Source organism: Entelurus aequoreus, linkage group LG10 (genome assembly GCF_033978785.1).
Source record: "Entelurus aequoreus isolate RoL-2023_Sb linkage group LG10, RoL_Eaeq_v1.1, whole genome shotgun sequence".
Classification (NCBI taxonomy): Eukaryota; Metazoa; Chordata; class Actinopteri; order Syngnathiformes; family Syngnathidae; genus Entelurus; species Entelurus aequoreus.
Genome location: NC_084740.1, coordinates 24,714,259 through 24,734,699, shown reverse-complemented (window position 1 = coordinate 24,734,699; position 20,441 = coordinate 24,714,259). Strand labels below are relative to the sequence as shown.

Here is a 20,441-nt window from a genome sequence, read left to right as displayed (position 1 = left end):
ATGATAGAATATCAAACAAAAACAGGAGCTACACAAAAACATAGTTTCAAGGATATTTAGTTTTTAAAAAAAATATACTAAAGAAGCAGGACTACAATGGCCGATTCACACGTTTTCTAACAAATTGTAGGGAAAAAAAAAGACAATTTTATGCTGAAATAATAGGTTTTTAAAGCAGCATGAGCGTCACTGCACCTGCATTAGCTTTGAGAGCAAGAACTGGTCACAAAAACCAAACCACAAAGCTGCATTTGAGTAAATGTAGCTATTTCAAAGTGGATTTAAGGGGGGTTATTAAGGAATATCATATTTTCAAAGCAGTTTTTTAAAGCAGGCTCGCTCAAGTGAACCGCAAACTATGACTAGTTTAGTTGTTTTTTTGGTAGAAAATCCTCCTAAATTCTTTTAAAAACAAGCTGGAGTGAAATGATGAGTGGCATGCGCTAATGACTTGTCACTAAAGTCAACATTGTGTGCATGAATGGACAAAAAAAAAAAAGGATGCTAAGTCCTTTAAGTTCGACCTCTTAAGTGGACTCTTCAAATGTCCAAAGTGAGGCTTCGTGTCTGGAAGGACAGGCTGAAGACACGCACGGGTGCAATAATGTGGTTTTACTTTATTGCAAACACAACAACAACTGACACACGTTCGTCTCCGCTTCCTGTGAGACCACCATCATCCTGTACAAAAATGTCATTGGTCGAGAACAACGCTAAATGCTCCATATTCGTCAAACACGGTCAACTAACACCGTGGTACCTCGGTTCTTATTTGCCAAAAGTTTGTCCCGGTTTTCGTACGGCCAAACATTGTGGGTTACAAACGAGTCGTGTTTTCTCAAATTGGAAAAAAAAAAATCCCTGGCCAAGGTAAGACTCAGCTGATCTCTGTACTTTTTTTATTGAGCATGACTGCAAAATAATCGAGAAAGTTGTGAGTGCCAGCCCTTTGATGAAGAAGGTGAGAAACATTGTTCGATTCTAGAAATAACTGGGGTGGGAAAGTACAGGGTGGTGTTTGTGTGGCTCCGCCCCTTCCCATGGTTTCCTCCCACTTTGCTCATCGCCGTCTTTGCCAACAAAAGTCCTGATTAAAGGTAAGTGATGTTAAATATTCATTTAATATATTATCATTATAGTATAACATATTATATGATTATTCTCCATTATATGTGTTGTGTTAAAATGCTGAATGGATTGATTGAAATGATTTGTTTTTGGAATTAATTAAGTTCTTATTAAATGAAAATTACAGTCATCCTGAATAGATTTATTAGTAATAAATGAAAGACTGTCTGATATAATCTATCCTGAACTCATGTATTAATATTGAATCTGATATTATTTAACCTGAATTATTCATTACTACTTCATGAAAAACCACAGTGTCTCATATAATTTGTACAGAATTCATTTATGATTATTAAAAAAAATGTCTGATATCACTGATTCTGAATTCACCCTTATTATTTAATGAAAATTAGTACCTGGTGTCATTCATCCGAAATTAATTATATATCCTTACCCTGACTTAATTGAGTTGTTATTGAATGAAAACCACATTGTCTGATATCATTTATCCTCAACGTATTATAATTTGTTAAATTAAATTTACTGAACATCTTACAGGAAAATTTTCTTGGATATTCGTACGATGCAGTTTCTGAATAAACTTTGGAATTATTGAATGAAAACCACAGCAACTAATATATTTTATCCTCATTTAATAATATTTCATGAAAAAACAGTTTTGGATAATATTTACCCTGACTTAATTTAGATACAATCAAATGCAAACCACAGTGTTTGATATTACTTATCCTGAAATCATCCATTTAATAATATTTAATTAAAAACCAAAGTCGGATATAATTTACCCTTAATCAATTTAGGTATTATTGCATGAAAACCACAGTGTCTGAAATCATTTATCCAGAAATGATCATTTCACAGTATTTAATAAAAAACCAGAGTCGGATATAATTTACCCTGACTTAATTTGAAGTGACTCTGAAAAAGACAAGCGGTAGAAAATGGATGGATAGATGAATGAAAACCTCAGTGTGTGGTATCATTTATCCTGAAATTATCATTTTATCATATTTGATGAAAAATCAGAGTCCGTTATTATTTACCCTGTCCTAATTTATTTATTATTGTATGAAAACCCCAGTCTGATATAATTTATCCTAAATTGTATTCATTAAAATTTAATGAAAGCCACACTGTCTGATATCATTTATCCTGAATGTACTCATTATTATTGAATGAAAGCCAGTGTCTAATATCATTTATCCTGAATGTATTCATTATTATTGAATGAAAACCACAGTGTCTAAATACATTTATCCTGAATTTATTCATTATTTTTGAATGAAAACCAGTGTCTGATATTATTTATGATGACATGATCATTTCTTAATATGTAATGAAAAATGTATTATTATTGAATGAAAGCCACACTGTCTGATATCATTTATCCTGAATGTATTCATTATTATTGAATGAAAGACATAGTGTCTGAAATCAGTTATCCTGGACTCCTTTATTAACATTTGGATCAATTGAATTGACATGATTTCTAACGGCAAAAATGTCCTCGATTTTCGTACGATTCGATTTTGACGGACATTTTTGAAAGGATGACTAACAAAAACCGAGGTACCACTGTTGTATATCACATCACAAAAGTCATACAAAACAAAAAAAGCAATTATTTTCCCACATCAATGCACAAAAACAAATGCCAGCTTATTTACAGGACAATATTTTCTATGATTCTGGCTCGCTTGGTAACTTAACTAGTTACATGCGTCCGATTAAAAAGCGTATAAGGCGTAACAATCAACCTTTTGTCTGATTGAACCATTTGAAACCTTAAATATTAAGATGGAAGACGCCTCGAGGAAGACCATCTAAGGCAGTGGTCCCCAACCTTTTTGTAGCTGCGGACCGGTCAACGCTTGAAAATTATACTGTATTGATGTATATTGATATATAATGTATGTATTGGGTTTTTTATGTTGATTTATTTAAAAAATTAAAAAAAAAAAAAAAAAAAAAATTTTTTAATTTTTTAATTTCTTGTGCGGCCCGGTACCAATCGGTCCACGGACAGGTACCGGGGGTTGGGGACCACTGAGCTAAGGCACCGGCTATTTAATCTGTGGTGGAACGTACACGGTAAAGGCTAATGCTAAGCTAACCTGTCAGCATTATGTACACATAATGGGTAACAATAACTTAAACTAAAAGTAAGGTTTAAAAACCCTCCGACATTCATCACTTAGTTCAGCTCACAATGTTTTGGGTTCGACGATTCAGCCGACGAGCGGGGAACACGTGCTGCAAATCATTGAGTGCGAGAGGCTAAATTAAGGTTCCTTGAGGCGAGGGCCGCTCCTCGTATGTGGGCTGCGTGTGTGCAGATGTGTGTGTGCGGCCATTGAGGCCAACTGACATTAAAGCTGGTTTATACTCAGGCGGGGCGGGGTGGGGCGGCATGCGAGGGCGGGGACGGGAAGCACCCACAAGCTGCAAAAAAACCCAAAAAAAAAAACCCCAAGGAGGCAGGAGACGCCTCGTCCGGGACGCACTTCAACACGTGCTCCTTGTGTCTGAGCCCCCCTAAGTGGAGTGGTTTCAAATCCTAAGGAAGAGCGGTGGAAAAAAGGTCAAATCAAGCAGCGGGCTGTGAGATCAGAATGATGTCAGCGGGTTTGTTGTCGGTGTGAAGAGAGAAAATATACACGTCCTTTTGGGAGGCGCGCACTCTCGACTTGAGACGCTTTTTCACGTCATTTTGTTTGCAGCCGCGGATCACATTTCCAGGGAGCAGCCAAACTGTTCTGTGATCGGCGGTGATGTCAGCGGGCTACAATGTTTCCGACGCTTCCCCCTCCTTCTGCGCGGTGTTATTTTCCTTATCCGCCGACGCTGAAAATGGCGGCGCTGTGCGTCGCCGCAGAAGCCCCAAATGATGACAGCTGTGAGCCTCACATCTGCAAGGCGTCACTTTGATGCCGAATTAAAAGTAGGGATAAGACAACCAAAACGCGATGATGATAACTCGGTGCTCCAGACGCCAAAATAACCTTGATCTGGTTATCGCGGCCGCTTCTCAGTAGTTGAAACTAAAGTAATACTGAAGTGGAAGGAAGTCCTCTCGCGCTCCCTTTTTCCTGACTTTCCCTTTAACACGCATGAGGAGGGTCTCTTTGAAATGCAGCTTTCCAGCCGCTTAAGAGGTTTAAACGCGTCACAAACGAGGGGTCTCCACACCTGACCTCCCGTGCTGCGCTTAAAGACAGGTGCACAAACACGAGGCGCCGTCTCCTGCGCCATAAGCCCGTACAGATCAAATCGTGGAGGCGTCCTGGCTTGTCTGCAGCAAAGGCGTCCTTAAAGGGAAGTGGTTTCCAGTCCTTCTGTCTCTTGATCACGTCCTCAGACGTACCACTCCCGCCGCGAGATGACGGATCCGTCCAAGTGGGAGACGTAGTCGCCGTCTGTGCAATTGTTGTAGCAGTCCTCCGGGATGTATGGCGAGCCGTTCGCTACCGGAGGCCCGCAGGGGTGCATGTTCTGGCCGTGGTAGTGATCGGGGTAGTAGTCCCCCTCCCGTTCGGCCCAGTCGTTCCTATCCTTGCTCTGCGGGACGTAGTCGGGGTAAATGATGTCCCCACCCAGTTTGGGTTTCAGATCCTGGCTGCCTTTGCTGGCCTTGTCGCCGTACACTTCCTGCAGCTCGTGCGGCTGAAGCACGTCCAGCTGAGACTCCTTCTGCATGTCCGAGGGTCCCAGGTACTGCTTGGTGTAGTAGTCGCCCCGGAAGGTGCGGCGCTGGCGCATGAAGCAGGCTGCGGCCAGGATCAGGACCAGGACCAGGACGAGCAGGCCGCCCACGGCCCCGCCAATGATAGTGCCCAGGGTGCTGTCCGGCAAAGAGGCCAGGGTCGAGGAGTTGAACCCGGTGCCGAGTCCGAAGATGAGGTGTGGCGTCGTGGTGGTGATGGGGCTGGGCGTGGTGGATGGGGGCTCTGCAGTGGGTACAAGCGATGAAAGGATTAAAGGGGTCATATCATGATTTTTTTCGACATTTAAAAACCTCCTTGAGGTCTACATAACATGTAATAATGCTTCTTTGGTGAAAAATGTTTGTTTTACAGACCTATTTTCAAGTCCCTTTTTTGCTCCCTTTGTTAAATGCAAATGAACCTCTCCACAACACGCCCCCTTACACTCAGTAAGCATTCGCTCCCACCTGGCAGAAATATTTTTTAAAATTGTTTAATTAGATTACTTGCTTTTGTTGTGCACTTTGGACATTGATGAACGCCAGCAGCCATCTGTTTTGAGTGACTTTCACCACAACACAACATCCCAGATGAGGTAGCGAAACCAGCGGCTCACCGTGGTTTGTTGTCAGCAACACGGGAGGAGGCGATGCGGGCGGACGAGAGCGAGGAACGCAGCCTCGCTGATGTACAGGCCTGGAACTATACGCTGATTAAGGTTAAACTTCTACCGAGTCTAACTTTCTAATGCTAAATCCTGGACATGTACGTGTGTATTTTGACAATAAAAGGCTTTTCTATTCTATATAATCGAAATAACTCTGCTGCTCGGCTGCTTCGAGTTGCAAATAACAGGCTATCAACTGCGCTACGTGAGCCATTGAGAACGTAATAACGGATTATGTAACTTACTCATTCATTGCCAAACACAATAGGCACTGATCAAATTAAAACAATCTTTTTAGGAAAATCATTCATTATTTTGCCGGAGGACGGTGACGCTATTGTCTTACATTAGAAGGCTAAGGTAGCTACACAACAAATCGAGCTAACATTGCAAAAGTATGTTTAACACATTACTGTTGTTACTTACTGTTCATTGTCTCCTCCATTGCCATAGATAGTCGTCACCAAGCCCGCCATTAAAAGGGGAACTGCACTATTTTTGGAATTTTGCCTATCGTTCACAATCATAATAAAAGACATGATGATGGATGTATTTTTGAATGCATTTTAACTATCAAATTAATGCAATCAAAAGTCCGCTTACAATGAAGCCTTTTTGGGACCGCTCTATTTTGCCTATAAAGCTCTTAAAAAAACCTCCAAAAACCTCCATTCAGGTTTTATATACATGATGTAAGTATATATCTAATGCAGGGATGTCCAAACTTTTTCCACTGAGGGCCGCACATTGAAAAATCAAAGCTAGCAGGGGCCATTTTGATATTTTTTCTTTTAAAAACCAATACAATATATGGACATTTAGGCTTCCACTCAGGCTTGATCCCGAAGACCCCAAAGGATTTTGGTCCAAAAAATATAAAAAATGTGTCATTATTCAATATTATTATTTGTGTTATTATTCAAGTTTTTAAATCTCTAGATCAACATTAGGTCTATATGTCAATATAACATTTTTTAAAGATTTAATTGTATGCTCTTTTTGTCAAAGAAAACCCTTTTTTAAATGAAAAAAACACAAAATATGCAACATTTTCACCCAATAAAATTTTTAAGTGGGATATTTGAGATTATATAATAATTGGAGCCTTAAAAAGGTCATTAACTCATAACACCATTGATTTTAATTCATTACTATTTTTTGAGCAATGACACTTAAAAACTAATCACACTAAAATTGTAGGGGATCCAAAAGGGTCCTACTCATTAAAGTGTTAAAAAATAAATTATAATTATTTTTTTTACTGTTTACTTTTAACACAATAATCTCAAGATCAACTTCAGATATATCTGTCAATTATAAGTTTTATTGTTGTTTATGTTTTTTGTTTGTTCGTTTTAGGCCCTTCTTTAAAAAAAAACAGCTCGTTTTTTTACATGGCAAACACAAAATATACAACATTTTCCCCAAAAGATATGTCAAAATATTTAATGTAATGTAATTGGAGCCTTGAATAGGTCAATAATTCATAATGACATTGATTTTGATTCATTATTATTTTTTAAAGAAAGAAACAGCCTACATGGCAGCTTTGTGTGATTAGAGTAAACATTGCTACATTTTCTTGTTACATTTCACCTGTTTGCTCTTTAAATACCGCTTTTAATGTTTTTTATTTTTTTCAATCGTATTTTTAAAATGTGCCGTGGGGCCTTTAAAAAATGACCTGCGGGCCGCAAATGGCCCCCGGGCCGCACTTTGGACATCCCTGATCTAATGTAATGGGTGCATTAATATTAACATTTCATATTTATGTATTTTGCTCATTTTAAGCACATGCGGCGCATTAAATTAAAAATTGCATATCAATGTTAGCTTTTTTTTTAACAACATAACTGATTATTACTCACTGCAGACTTCATAAGAGCGAACAAACATAATAAAACATCACTTACTGTACAAGGTCTGCTGTCATTAGGATGCCGACTGCTAGGATGTTCATAAAATCCAATTTAGATAAAGAATGACTCATAATCCTCGCAAAAGAAAAGGTGGGTGGAACCAAGCGTCTTTATGTGTCGTTGTCGCCATTTCCGGGTCTAAATTGGCTGTCAAAGTGTACTAATTTGTCGGAATACGTCCTCATTCTTCTACTATCCAGGTGAGAGACATGACTTTTGATCTACAGTAAAGTTTGACGATCAAAGAAACGACGAAGCAGCTGATTAGTCGATGATGTCAACATTGGCACACAAGCTAGTGATCACGGCGCCGCTAAAAATAGTTTGTCTGTGTTAGCGCTTAGAATAACAATGTCAATAATACTTGGTTAATATTCAAGTCAGAAAATGTATATGGAGTATAGTTGGCGCTTTTTGGATGGGTATTTATTGGTTTTATGGATGGAATAGAGGACCTTCAATATGCTCCGCTGTAAGATGACTTTTATTTATGTTTATTTACGAGTTAAAATGCATTAGGAAAAAAATTCATGATTGTGAACGATAAGAAAAAAAAGCCTAAAAAAGTCAGTTGCCCTTTAAAAGTACTTTATTGGAAAATCCATCTTTATACTGGTGCAGGTTTCTGAAGAAGGACTCTTTGAAGTGCATTGCACACAAGAAGAGAGACTTTTCCGAGTTGAAGCTGCATTGCCACGACTCATAAAAGTGTGGATCTAGCATAATATTGTGAGAGTCCAGTCCATAGTGGATCTAACATAATAGTGTTATATATAATATATAATATATGTAGGAGAGACTGATCTCCAAATTAACCCTGATTGAAACACAATTGAAATGTGGGTGGTTGATGAGCCTTTTGTGGGCTTGTGGATTGCTATATCTCTCTAAGGATATTGAGGAATGCAGCTGTTTGTGGTTTTATGTTGACATCTGTCTGTGGTTTCTTACTTTATTATTATTATTATTATTTTATTTTACTTGTTGGGGGAAAACAGCATTTGATGTATGTTAGACAACTCATGTCAATTATATGTGGATGAAAATCAATAATCAAATGTTTAAAAAAAAGAACAAGTTTAAAGTAGGGCACTTTTTTTTTTTTTTTTACTTCAGATGAGGCTGACAGTTTGTGTCGTGACTTCTGCATGTTAAAACAAACAACAACATAGCAATTTTGGTCTCCGTGTCGTACCATGGGCATTTTGTCATTTGGACTACAAATGAACTGAACTCCCGCAAATACCTTTTGGTAAGCCTTTACCACATATAGACATATCCGCAGACGTCATAGGTCTGAAAAACGTCACAGGAGTGACAAATTCCAAACGAACCGTCTGGAGGAAGTAAAAAGGAAGGCAAGATTGTTTAATACATATCTCTGCAATTCCTCCACAGTTTGATTGCGCATTTTCAGGACTTATGCAGATCCCAAATACACATAACGAGGTACCATCAGGTACGCAAAGTTGTTTTTTGCATAATAGGGTCCCTTTAATAAACGCAACTGGATGATCATAAAAACGTTACGAGCTGCACTTTATGTTCTGTAACAACTGACAACATTTCTTGAGATTCATTTCCACAGACTCTCTACGTTTCGCAGGAGAAGATAATCTGTTAAAAGTTGCACTGCAGAGCAAAAAAAAAAGGAGGAAATGAACATAAAACACGCTCTACGTTGGAGCACGAGAGACATAAAAGTAGACGAGGAGGTAGAGTCGGACTGAACGCTATTAGCTCCCCCTCCCCCGTCCGCCCTCCCGAAGCCTCCTGCAGGGTCATCAGGCGAGAAGATGAGACGCTGTGATGGATGTGAGGTCCCTGCATATGATCTGGGGCGTGCGGGGGATAGGGCGGCATTTGTGATAGCAGCCAGAGTGAGAGAAATGGGCGGCATACAACAGAAGGTCAAAAGGCCCGTCTCCATTTTTGACCTCCAGCCTGTGGGGCTAGTAGGAGCCTGATACCGCCACTCCTTCACTGCAGCAATACATCACGAGCATGGTGCTGTGCTGTATGCATTCTCCATCTTCTGCTCCTTATCAGTCACCAAAAAAGCTTCTACGGCCACCTTCTTAAGTTCCGCAGTGTTTATTTCTTGTATCTTCCAATTATGCAGAACAGTGATTCTCAAACTTTTTTTCACCAAGTACCATTTCAGAAAACACTTGGCTCTCCAGGTATCACCATAATGACCAACATTAAAATACAGTAGTGTTGTAGGCCTAAGTATTTATTAACAACAAGGCAGAGGTGTAATTTAACAATTATATTCAACAAGGTTAGGGTGAGACACTTTAAAATTACACACAGTTTGAACAGTAACACTGTGTTTAGAATAGAATCAGTGTTTCCCATAAACTGCCAAGATACCTGTGGCGGTGGGGACGTGGCTATGGGCGTGGTCACTGTGACATCATCGAGTAATTTGCATAATTTTTACTAAAATGATATGATTTTCTCTAAAAAGGCTCAAAAAATGTATACTTACTAATTAATAATAACAGTTTTGTTTTAAACGTCCATCCATCCATCCATTTTACAATATAATTACAACACTTTATGTACATATTTATATATAGACTTGAACAATAAGTTATTCACTGAAATATATTTATTAATTGTGGTTCTTACAAAAAATATATCTTATAAAATATAAAAGCTAAAATGTCTCTTAAAGCTCTGCCCCTTTAATTAGTGCATACTAAATAATTTAACTTTGGCCTACTACTACAACCATATTATTTACCAGCAACATAAAGTGAAAGAGAGGCAGAGGTGTCCTCCCACAGTCAGTGACAAATAAACAGAAAACAGTAGTGGTCAAATACAAATAAGGCAACAAGAGAAGTATCCTACACTTCTCTTTTGTAAAGTAAATCTGAACAGCCTATATGGGCATCTACATCAACTATATGATTTGCCTGAAAAGCTGGACAGGACAAAAAAAAAAAATGTTTTAATTTATTATTTTATTTTATTTGAGGCAGACGTAATTCTTTCGTGGCGGGCCGCCACAAATAAATGAATGTGTGGGAAACACTGAGATTAGATTAGCGAATTAGTATTAATTAAATGGCAATTGTGTGCAGACCTAATAAAGGACCATTTAATCTATTGAACTGTAACCTGTTCACAAAAAAAAATAATCAAATCTAATCTCTGTTAATTTCTCTGCAGGTTTGTCCAGTAACCTGGTGGTGGTCCCTGACAAAACGGACGCTGTGCTGGGCAAGAACATTACACTGAGCTGCAGGATCGAGGCGCCCCCTGACCTCATCCTCATCCAGAGCTCAGTCAGTAACAAATAAACAGAAAACAGTAGTGGTCAAATACAAATAAGGCAACAAGAGAAGTATCCTACACTTCTCTTTTGTAAAGTAAATCTGAACAGCCTATATGGGCATCTACATCAACTATATGATTTGCCTGAGAAGCTGGACAGGACAAAAAAAATAAATAAATAAAAAACAAATTAAAAAAAAAATTAAAAATAATTTTTTATTTGTGGCGCACGTAATTCTTTCGTGGCGGGCCACCACAAATAAATGAATGTGTGGGAAACACTGAGAATAGAAAGTATGTAAGTTTATTGATCCCTGGGGGAAATTCAGCACCACAGTTCGCTCACAATAGACAATAATAATTATAAATAATATAATATAATATATATATAATATATAATATATAAATAATATAAATATATTCTACATTTAAGTGCAGTCAAGGAAAATAAAAAACTACTTTAATCAAGTGATTCTTTGGCGTACCACTAGTGGTACATGTACCACAGTTTGTAGAAATTCCTACTACTTAAGTAAAGGCACACAAGTAAATCAAGGCATTTTTTATTCATGAACATTTGAATTTGAGATGTTCGATGATCTAATCCCGCTTTTGGGGCCGATATTTGCCCTTTTTGACTGAGCTTTAACCGCAGCTGTGTCAGGGTTCACACGGCTAAGGATTGTACACACGTTCAAAAGTGTTGCACGCTCAGTGAGACACGATTACATTTCCATATTCCGTGTTACACACACATGCAGGAGGTGCGTGTGTGAATACCAGGAGTGTGTTCTTGCAAAACAGGCTCAAAAGAGTCCTTTATACACAGTGCCGAAGATACCGTAATACTTCTAAGATACTAATACTCACCACTATGGCGGTAAATAAGTATCATTATCATTAGACAACTAGAGAAAAAAGAATGACACAAAAAGCTAACCGCTAAAGCTTCAATGAAAAGTAGGGGTGATTGATCCAGATATCGATACTATCGATACCTAGTTTAGTATCAGTTTACAACTAGCACTAAAATGATTAGATTGATTTTCTTTCTTTTTTTGTAAATTTTTTACAAACTCAGGTAAGTAAGTCTTTATATTTACTGCAGGAAGGCTTTGAGTGCAAAACACAAATGATAGCAACATTACTGTAGTTTTCTTTGCTTTTGTTTAGTCATTGTGCATAAGGATGTAACGATAAACGGTACAAATGATAATCACTGCAAAACTCCCGACAGTTAGTATTTAAACCCATGTTGATGTCTGAGCAACTAAACTATTCAATTGTGCACAACAAACCTACAAGCTGTGCTTACTTAGAACAGGTGTTTTTACGGTGTGTTCAAGGACCGCTGAACAGAGTAGGATGCCTGCCAGAAATAATAAACAATAATAACAGATTTTATTTGCTACGCCCTTTTCATTTAAAGGCCTACTGAAACCCACTACCACCAACCACGCAGTCGGATAGTTTATATATCAATGATGAAATCTTAACATTGCAACACATGCCAATACGGCCAGGTTAACTTATAAAGTGCAATTTTAAATTTCCAGCTAAACTTCCGGTTGAAAACGTCTATGTAGGATGACGTATGCGCGTGACGTCAATCGTTGAAACTAAAGTATTCAGACACATTGTATCCAATACAAAAAGCTCGGTTTTAATCGCAAAATTCCAGAGTATTCTGGACATCTGTGTTGGTGAATCTTTTGCAATTTGTTTAATGAACAATGAAGACTGCAAAGAAGAAAGCTTTAGGTGGGATCGGTGTATTAGCGGCTGGCTGCAGCAACACAACCAGGAGGACTTTGACTTGGATAGCAGACGCGCTATCCGACGCTAGCCGCCGACCGCATCTATGATCGGGTGAAATCCTTCGTCGCTCCGTCGATCGCTGGAACGCAGGTGAGCACGGGTGTTGATGAGCAGATGAGGGCTGGCTGGCGTAGGTGGATAGCTAATGTTTTTAGCATGGCTCTGTGAGGTCCCGTTGCTAAGTTAGCTTCAATGGCGTTGTTGGCAACAGCATTGTTAAGCTTCGCCAGGCTGGAAAGCATTAACCGTGTAGTTACAGGTCCATGGTTTAATAGTATTGTTGATTTTCTGTCTATCCTTCCAGTCAGGGGTTTATTTCTTTTGTTTCTATCTGCAGTTAAGCCCGATGCTATCACGTTAGCTCCGTAGCTAAAGTGCTCCGCCGATGTATTGTCGTGGAGATAAAAGTCACTGTGAATGTCCATTTTGCGTTCTAGACTCTCATTTTCAAGAGGATATAGTATCCGAGGTGGTTTAAAATACCAATCCGTGATCCACAATAGAAAAAGGAGAGAGTGTGGAATCCAATGAGCCAGCTTGTACCTAAGTTACAGTCAGAGCGAAAAAAGATGTGTCCTGCACTGCACTCTAGTCCTTCACTCTCACGTTCCTCATCTACGAATCTTTCATCCTGGCTCAAATTAATGGGGTAATCGTCGCTTTCTCGGTCCGAATCGCTCTCGCTGCTGGTGTAAACAATGGGGAAATGTGAGGAGCCCTTTAACCTGCGACGTCACGCTACTTCCGGTACAGGCAAGGCTTTTTTTTATCAGCAACCAAAAGTTGCAAACTTTATCGTCGATGTTCTCTACTAAATCCTTTCAGCAAAAATATGGCAATATCGCGAAATGATCAAGTATGACACATAGAATGGATCTGCTATACCCGTTTAAATAAAAAAAAAACATTTCAGTAGGCCTTTAAATACATGTTAATGTGCTACAATACAAGCTAGTATTTAAAAAATTAAAGCTTAGCCATTAAAAGGATAGAATACTAACTATCAGTGAAGCATAAGACACACACAACATGCAAAATTGTGTCTATTTATCTCAGTAATTAAAAAAAAAACATTGGTCTAAATATTTCAGTGTGCGTATAAGTACTTTTTGAGCACATTCAACGATAACACAATAATAACCGTGTTAATTTTGGTCATGTTAACTGTGATATAAACTTTTCATAAACATCCCTAATTGTGCACGAGTCACTTTATCTTATGTAGCATTCGATACCACAAATGTAATACCTCATCTGTTTTAAAACTATCTACATTTAACAAGAAAAGCTTTTTAAAAATGTGTTGATCGGGAAAAAAATCCGCAACTCTCATGCGGGGCAGCCACCGTGAGTCAGTTTTGCCAATAATGTGATTTGTTTGGCTCAGTTTTTACACGGGATGCTCTTCCTGATGCAACCCTTCAATTAACGAGGCACGGGAAAGGCACCAATTGGAAAATACCAATGTACTGCACGTCATAAACGTAGGCTGCTGTTCAGAAAACTTGGCAAAAAGTCTGCCTTTAGTGGCCCAAAACACAAAAAGATTTGCATTTCAAAACAACGTGCAGTCTTACGAGTTGCAATTATGCAACGACAAGTCAAAGAACCGGTATCCTGGTATTAACCTTCTTTGTCGGTCGCTATCGATTGCACCCTGGAGGGACGGGCGGGGGTTAACCTCACGTAGGTTAAGAGCATCTGCAAACACCTAGCTGATCATCTGAGAGAGTAAAAGGCCCAAAACCACAAGGCTTTACAGGCGGCCGGAATGCCAAACAGCAATAGGGGGAGGGGGCTAGCAGGAGGAACTATGGCTGCTGCGCTGGAGCATGGCTATCTCCACCGGGGTGAGAGAAGGAGACGGGGGCTGCAAGCCGGAGTCTTAATATTTGACAAGAGAGGCAAGATAATTGGCCAAGTCTTTCCTGGACGGGATGTCTGTCAGCTGTGCTTTCGTTTGGACGCGAGGACTGCGGCTCGGGCCTGTAAACAGATGGAGCATGACAGCTTTTTTGGGGCTTGTCCAAGTCTTTCCACTCGGCGGTGAGAAACAACGAGTGATCGGTGCGTCCCGGTGGGGAACCCAAAGCAGCGGTCGCTTTGTTTGGAGAAGGATTACAAAGGAGCGAAGGAGGAATGAAAATAAAAAAAGGCGGTGACGCGGCATTCTCAGGATCCACACCCCTGACTTTGCAGCAGTGAGCTGAAGCGGCGACGCAGGGCCGGCACAGGAAGCAGATGTGAATGTCGTAAGTGTCTGCAGACAAGGATTTATCCCCAACGTTTATACAAGCACAATCAGGAAAATCTATTTGGATGATGCAGAAAAGTCCACTCTTTGGCCTTCACTCGATGGCACTGACATTTGCGCACGCACGACCGCTGTGAGGGTTACGCAGGAACATTTCACGGCTTATATACACGGCACATAACTCTTCTGCCCTGCAAATCTGTCATTGCGATTCATTACGACTGTGAAACCCGAGCTGCATGGGATATTTTCTATATCAAACAAATACTATGGTTCCAGAACCACAACGCTGGGAAACTCTGCTAGTGATACCCTTCATCTGCCAGGGCTGGTCGGGACTGAGCCAAAGTGGACCTGGACCTTAATGTTGGTGGACATTACCTTGCACCCACAGGGACACGTCCTTGCTGCGGAGGCCGACGTCATTGGTCACTTCGCATCGATACACCCCGGAGTCGTTGAGCTGCAGCGGCCGTATGAACGTGAACACGTTGTTTACAATCTCAACGCCGTCAGGCATGGACCCATCCAACCTGTGCACAAACGAAACGACGGGAAACCTTTAATTTCCATAAAGAAGCACGAGTCTAAGCGCACACGCTGTTAGACTACATGCACTTCATAGACAAAAAGTTACAAAAGTCTGGAAATATATTTGATATAGTAACAATTTTAAAGACTCTTTAAAGTCAAAACTGTGGGGCATAAGGTTTCACCGGGCAAGACTCTGCGTCTACTGTCAGGTCGCCATGAGCCTTGTTTTCATATCAGAGGACAACAAAGTGCCACTGGGCCGGAGTTACACTGATGCAGGAACCATTTGGAATCTTTTATTTATAGCCGTCACTCGTCAAGAGTTTTCCTGATTCAACAGATCCAGTGTCAAGTTGGGCTGTCAGGGTCACTTTATTTGGCTCCCGACTGTAGCTCTTTTGGTATTTATCTTTAAAAGACAGCATTTCTCTGCCTTTTTTACATGCTGCTTTCTTAGATTTACTTTAGAGTAGTCAGTGTACAGCTTTCAATTCGAATAAGTCAACACACAGCCAATTATTTTCTAAATAGCTAGCAACACAAGTGAGTAGCAAGGTAGCTGTTATGCCTAGAGCCATGGTCTGGGGCTGCAAGAGTGCTGCCGACAACGAGGAGCTACGGTTCAATGGGAACACATTAATTTCAAAATGTAAATGGCAAATCTGTTGCTTAAATGAACATCTTTCTGAGAGATACTATAGAGCAGTGGTTCTCAAATCTCACCAAGTATCACCTCAGAAAACACTTTGCTCTCCAAGTACCACCATAATGACATTAAAACACCAGTCGTAGTAGGCCTAAATATTCATTAAAAACAAGGCAGAGGTTTTATTTAACCAGTATATTTAATATTTTGGTTACACTGTAACATTAAACAGAGTTTGAACATTAATACTGTGAATTAATGTTTAATTAGGTGGTTCTTTGGCGTACCACTAGATGGAGCCTGCGTAACATAGTTTGAGAATCACTGCTTTAGAGTAGTCAGTGTACAACTTTCCCTTAATATAAGTCAACACACAGCCACTTATTGTCTAAATAGCTGGCATCACAAGGGAGAGGCAAGATAATTATTTTGCCTACAACCATGGTCTGGGGCTGCACAAGTGCTGCAGACACTAAGGAGCTGCAGTTCATTGAGGACACATTAATTCCAAAATGCAAAGGGTGAAGCTGTTCCTTGTTCGAGATTTGGGCGGCGTGGCTCAGATGATAGAGCGGCCGTCCAGCAACTTGAGGGTTCCTGGTTCGAATAACAGCTTCAGCCTTCCTAGTCGGGGCCATTGTGTCCTTGGGCAAGACACTTCACCCACCTTGCCCCCAGTGCCGCTCACACTGGTGCACGAATGGGAATGAATGTTTGGTGGTGGTCGGAGGGACCGTTGGTGCAAATTGGCAGCCACGCCTCCGTCGGTCTACCTCAGGGCAGCTGTGGCTACAGATGTAGCTTATGTGTGAATGCGTGAGAGAATGAATGATAGGCTTTTAGTTCTCTCTGTAAAGTGCTTTGAGTGTCAACAAAATCGCTACATAAATCCAATCCATTATCATCATTATATACTTTAGAGTAGTCAGTGTACAGCTTCCACTTCAAATAAGCCAACACACAGTCAATTATTGTCTAAGGCGCCAACAATACAACTGAGTGGCGAGCGGTGGGTGTATTTTCTTGATGTGGTGCTGCACGAGTGCTGCCGAGACTGGGGAGCTAAGGTTCATTGACAGGACACAGAAATACCAACATGCATTGTGCCTTGTCCAAAGATCATTGTGCCTTGCCGACACTCAAGCATGGTGGTGGTATTTTCATGATCTGGGGATATATTAGTGCTGTCGACACAAGGGAGCCTTGGTTCATTGAGGGGACATGAATTCCACCATACACTGGGACATTGAGAAGCAAAACCTGCTCCTTTCTCTTGTACAAAACAGCTTCTAAAGATATACTTTAGAGTAGTCAGCGTAAAGCCTTCACTAAAAAATAAGTGCACACACACAGCCATTTTTGTCCAAATCGCTGGCAACGCAGTTGAGTAGCAAGATAATTGTGTCTTGCCTACAGTTAAGCATTGTGGTGATATTGCCATGATCTGGGGCTGCATGAGTGCTGCCAACACAGGGGAGCTGCAGTTCACTGAGTGGAAACATTAATTCCAGCTATTTCAAAAATAATCATTGTGCTTTGACACATTGTCAGTGGATTTTAACTCCATATTGTATACAATGCACAAGTGTATTGTACCGGTACACAAATGTACAAGCTGACTCCTCTAAAGCAGGGGTCTTCAACATTTATGGGGCTGAGAACCCCTCAACTGAAAATTAGTTTTAAATTAAACTTGTTATTGTGCAATACTAAGATATTCAAATAAAAAGGCAGCTAGAGCACATTGCTAACTATCTTAAATTCCGGCATGAATATAATAATATAATTATTTATTCAATGTCTTTATTTTAAAACCTGCAAGGTACAGTGAGTAGGGTGGCTATTCCACTACCATTAATAAACTAATGTATATTTAAAGGCATTTCAATTTTGTACGAAAACTGCAGTTAAGTTAAGTTAAAGTGCCAATGATTATCACACACACACTAGGTGTGGCGAAATTATTCCTTGCATTTGACCCATCCCCTTGATCACCCCCTGGGAGGTGAGGGGAGCAGTGGGCAGCAGCGGTGGCCGCGCCCGGGAATCACTTTTGGTGATTTAACCCCCAATTCCAACCCTTGATGCTGAGTGCCAAGCAAGGGGGGATTACAAATAAATATATTTTTGAAAAAATTTAACTCAACATAACATTTCACGACTCCCCTGCAATACCTCTGCAGTCCACTAGGGGTCGCAGACGCCGCTATACAGTACATCCACGTTTTAATTATTTATTAAGAAACTATAGTAAAATGCTTGCTGAAATCTAAGAGGTGTGAGATAATCTGATACGTAGGATGTTATTTTGGGAGGTGGTATACTGACCTGACCCACGTGTACTGACGGGCAGGGGGATTGGCCTGGCCGTCACAGATGAACCTCACATTTGCTTGCCCGGCATACCAGTTTCTCTCCACTTCTGTTATTGAGACCACCGGTGCAACTGTGGAACAGAGCGAAACAAAAGGTTGCTTGAGCAGCTACAACAATAGGCGGGTTATGCCGACCAAAGCATATTGTATTTTAACACTTGGGACTATATACTCAATTCGACACAGGCGTTTCCATACCCCGCAAAACAGAGTATGCATTATGTTATATTGCAAGCACTAAAATTTTACTTTTTTATTGTGTTAAAGGAAGCTAATAAGAAATAGTGAACCTTCGGTCTGAAAAAAGAAGTTGTGCAGCTAATAAAGTCTACTGCCTGGCAAAAACAAAAACAAGGGAAACAGGAGGTAGCACTAAATGAAGCCAGCACGTGCTACTGTAATAAAACACGGCAAACACTGACTTAGATATCCATTTTTTTTTTCATTTTGATTTCTCTGGAGAACAAATGAGGAACTCATTACTGAACAAAAGGAGGACGCCTCGCCTCGTCTTATCCGCTGACCCCTGTCAGCATTGAAATTGTGCTTCTTTTGCAGTTGAAAACCCCTTTGCTTCTGCCTCAGAGACAATTTATTGAGCTGCAAAGCATCATTCCGCCAGTATTATCGGTAGGTTGGAGTTCAAATCCCAGCCGAGTCATACCAAAGACTATAAAAATGGGACCCATTACCTCCCTGCTTGGCACTCAGCATCAAGGGTTGGAATTGGGGGTTAAATCACCAAAATGATTCCCGGGCGCGGCTGCCCACCCCAAGGGGATGGGTCAAATGCAGAGGACAAATTTCACCACACCTAGTGTGTGTGTGACAATCATTGGTACTTTAACTTTAACTTAACCTTTGCTTTTCCTGCTTCTCTGCCCACTGGCCCTTAGCACAGTCCTGCTACTGTGTGTTGCTGCTAATGTTTGATCCAGACTTTATAAACAGCCTTCAATATCTGGCACTCATACAGTCCTAAAAACATTTGGAAAAATAATTTGTGATTTTTTAATGAATAATAGTTTCAAGACGATTGTGTGACGTTTCATCTAGGCCAAGGTATGTTAAACGTACCGGTAGTTGTTTTGGGGGCCACATTTCCACTCGGGGCCTGGGTCCCACTCAGATAATAACACTGAAAATGTGATCTTACTCTTGATTTTAGTCGTATTCAATAATTATATCCAACCTACTTACAGTTTAACAGGATAAACCGTGTCAAATGATATGAAACCATGTGTTAGTTAAACATATTATTATCAAGGCTTAGGTCAGGCTGATGACAAAATAAAACTAATCAAATATACTTTAAAAGAAGGGACTCATATACAGTTATGAAAAATAAATGTACATACAATTACACAGTGCTAAAATAACTAAATAATAATAAATAATATATATATGTTTCTTAAATAAACTGTCAATAAAATGTAAGTGCAAATGAAAATCCAGCTTCACCACTTTAGTCATAAACTTCGCGCTTCAGAAACTTGTCTAGGAATTTAGCACTAGACTTCTTCTGTTTGTTTAATATTGTCATTACTGCCACAAGTGGTGGAAAAGTGTATTACAACTGAGTACCGCCGCAACTTATACGGACCACAGCTAGGAAATAGATTTTCCGGTGGCCATATAGGGGGCGCCTGCGGCCGAACAATGGGCCCTACCATTAAGACACACTGGTCTAGATAATATGTATTTGATATGATTTGGTGTACATTTTAGTGTACATTTTCTTCTTTCTTTGTATAAAAGTGTTCAATATCTGGCATTCATACAGTTCTAAAAACATTACATTTGAAAAAAGAATGTGTGATTTTAAGGAATAATAGTTTCAAGACGATTGTGTGATACTCCATCTAGCTCAGGGTATGTTAAACTTTAATTGTTTTGTGGGCCACATTTCCAGAAAGCTAAGCCAGCCTTTAATATTAGTCTTATTCTATAAGTTCCGTAGAACAAGCGTCCTCTACAGTAGACATTTGATTCTGGTCTATTCTATGTATTTTGTCGGAATTACAAGAGCACTCTGTTGTTTTTAAGAACCTCCTGCAAAAAAGCTAGTCAAAAATTGTCTCTATGACAACACTCTATGTTTTTAAGAATCCGCTGCAAAAATGGGAGTCTCTCACAAGTTATTT

At 39.9% G+C, this 20,441-nt stretch overlaps 1 protein-coding gene across 1 annotated transcript in view; it reads right to left on the bottom strand.

The window, feature by feature from the left end:
* Positions 1-638: 638 nt before the first annotated feature.
* nectin3a (nectin cell adhesion molecule 3a) overlaps positions 639-20,441 on the bottom strand; it is a 55,975-nt gene continuing 36,172 nt past the window's right edge. The window contains exons 4-6 of the mRNA XM_062062090.1: positions 18,251-18,368; positions 15,124-15,275; positions 639-5,039 (exon numbers count right to left, since the gene is read on the bottom strand). Coding sequence (XP_061918074.1) covers positions 4,447-5,039; positions 15,124-15,275; positions 18,251-18,368 — 863 coding nt within the window. The 3' untranslated portion in view covers positions 639-4,446. The remainder of the gene's footprint in view (positions 5,040-15,123; positions 15,276-18,250; positions 18,369-20,441) is intronic.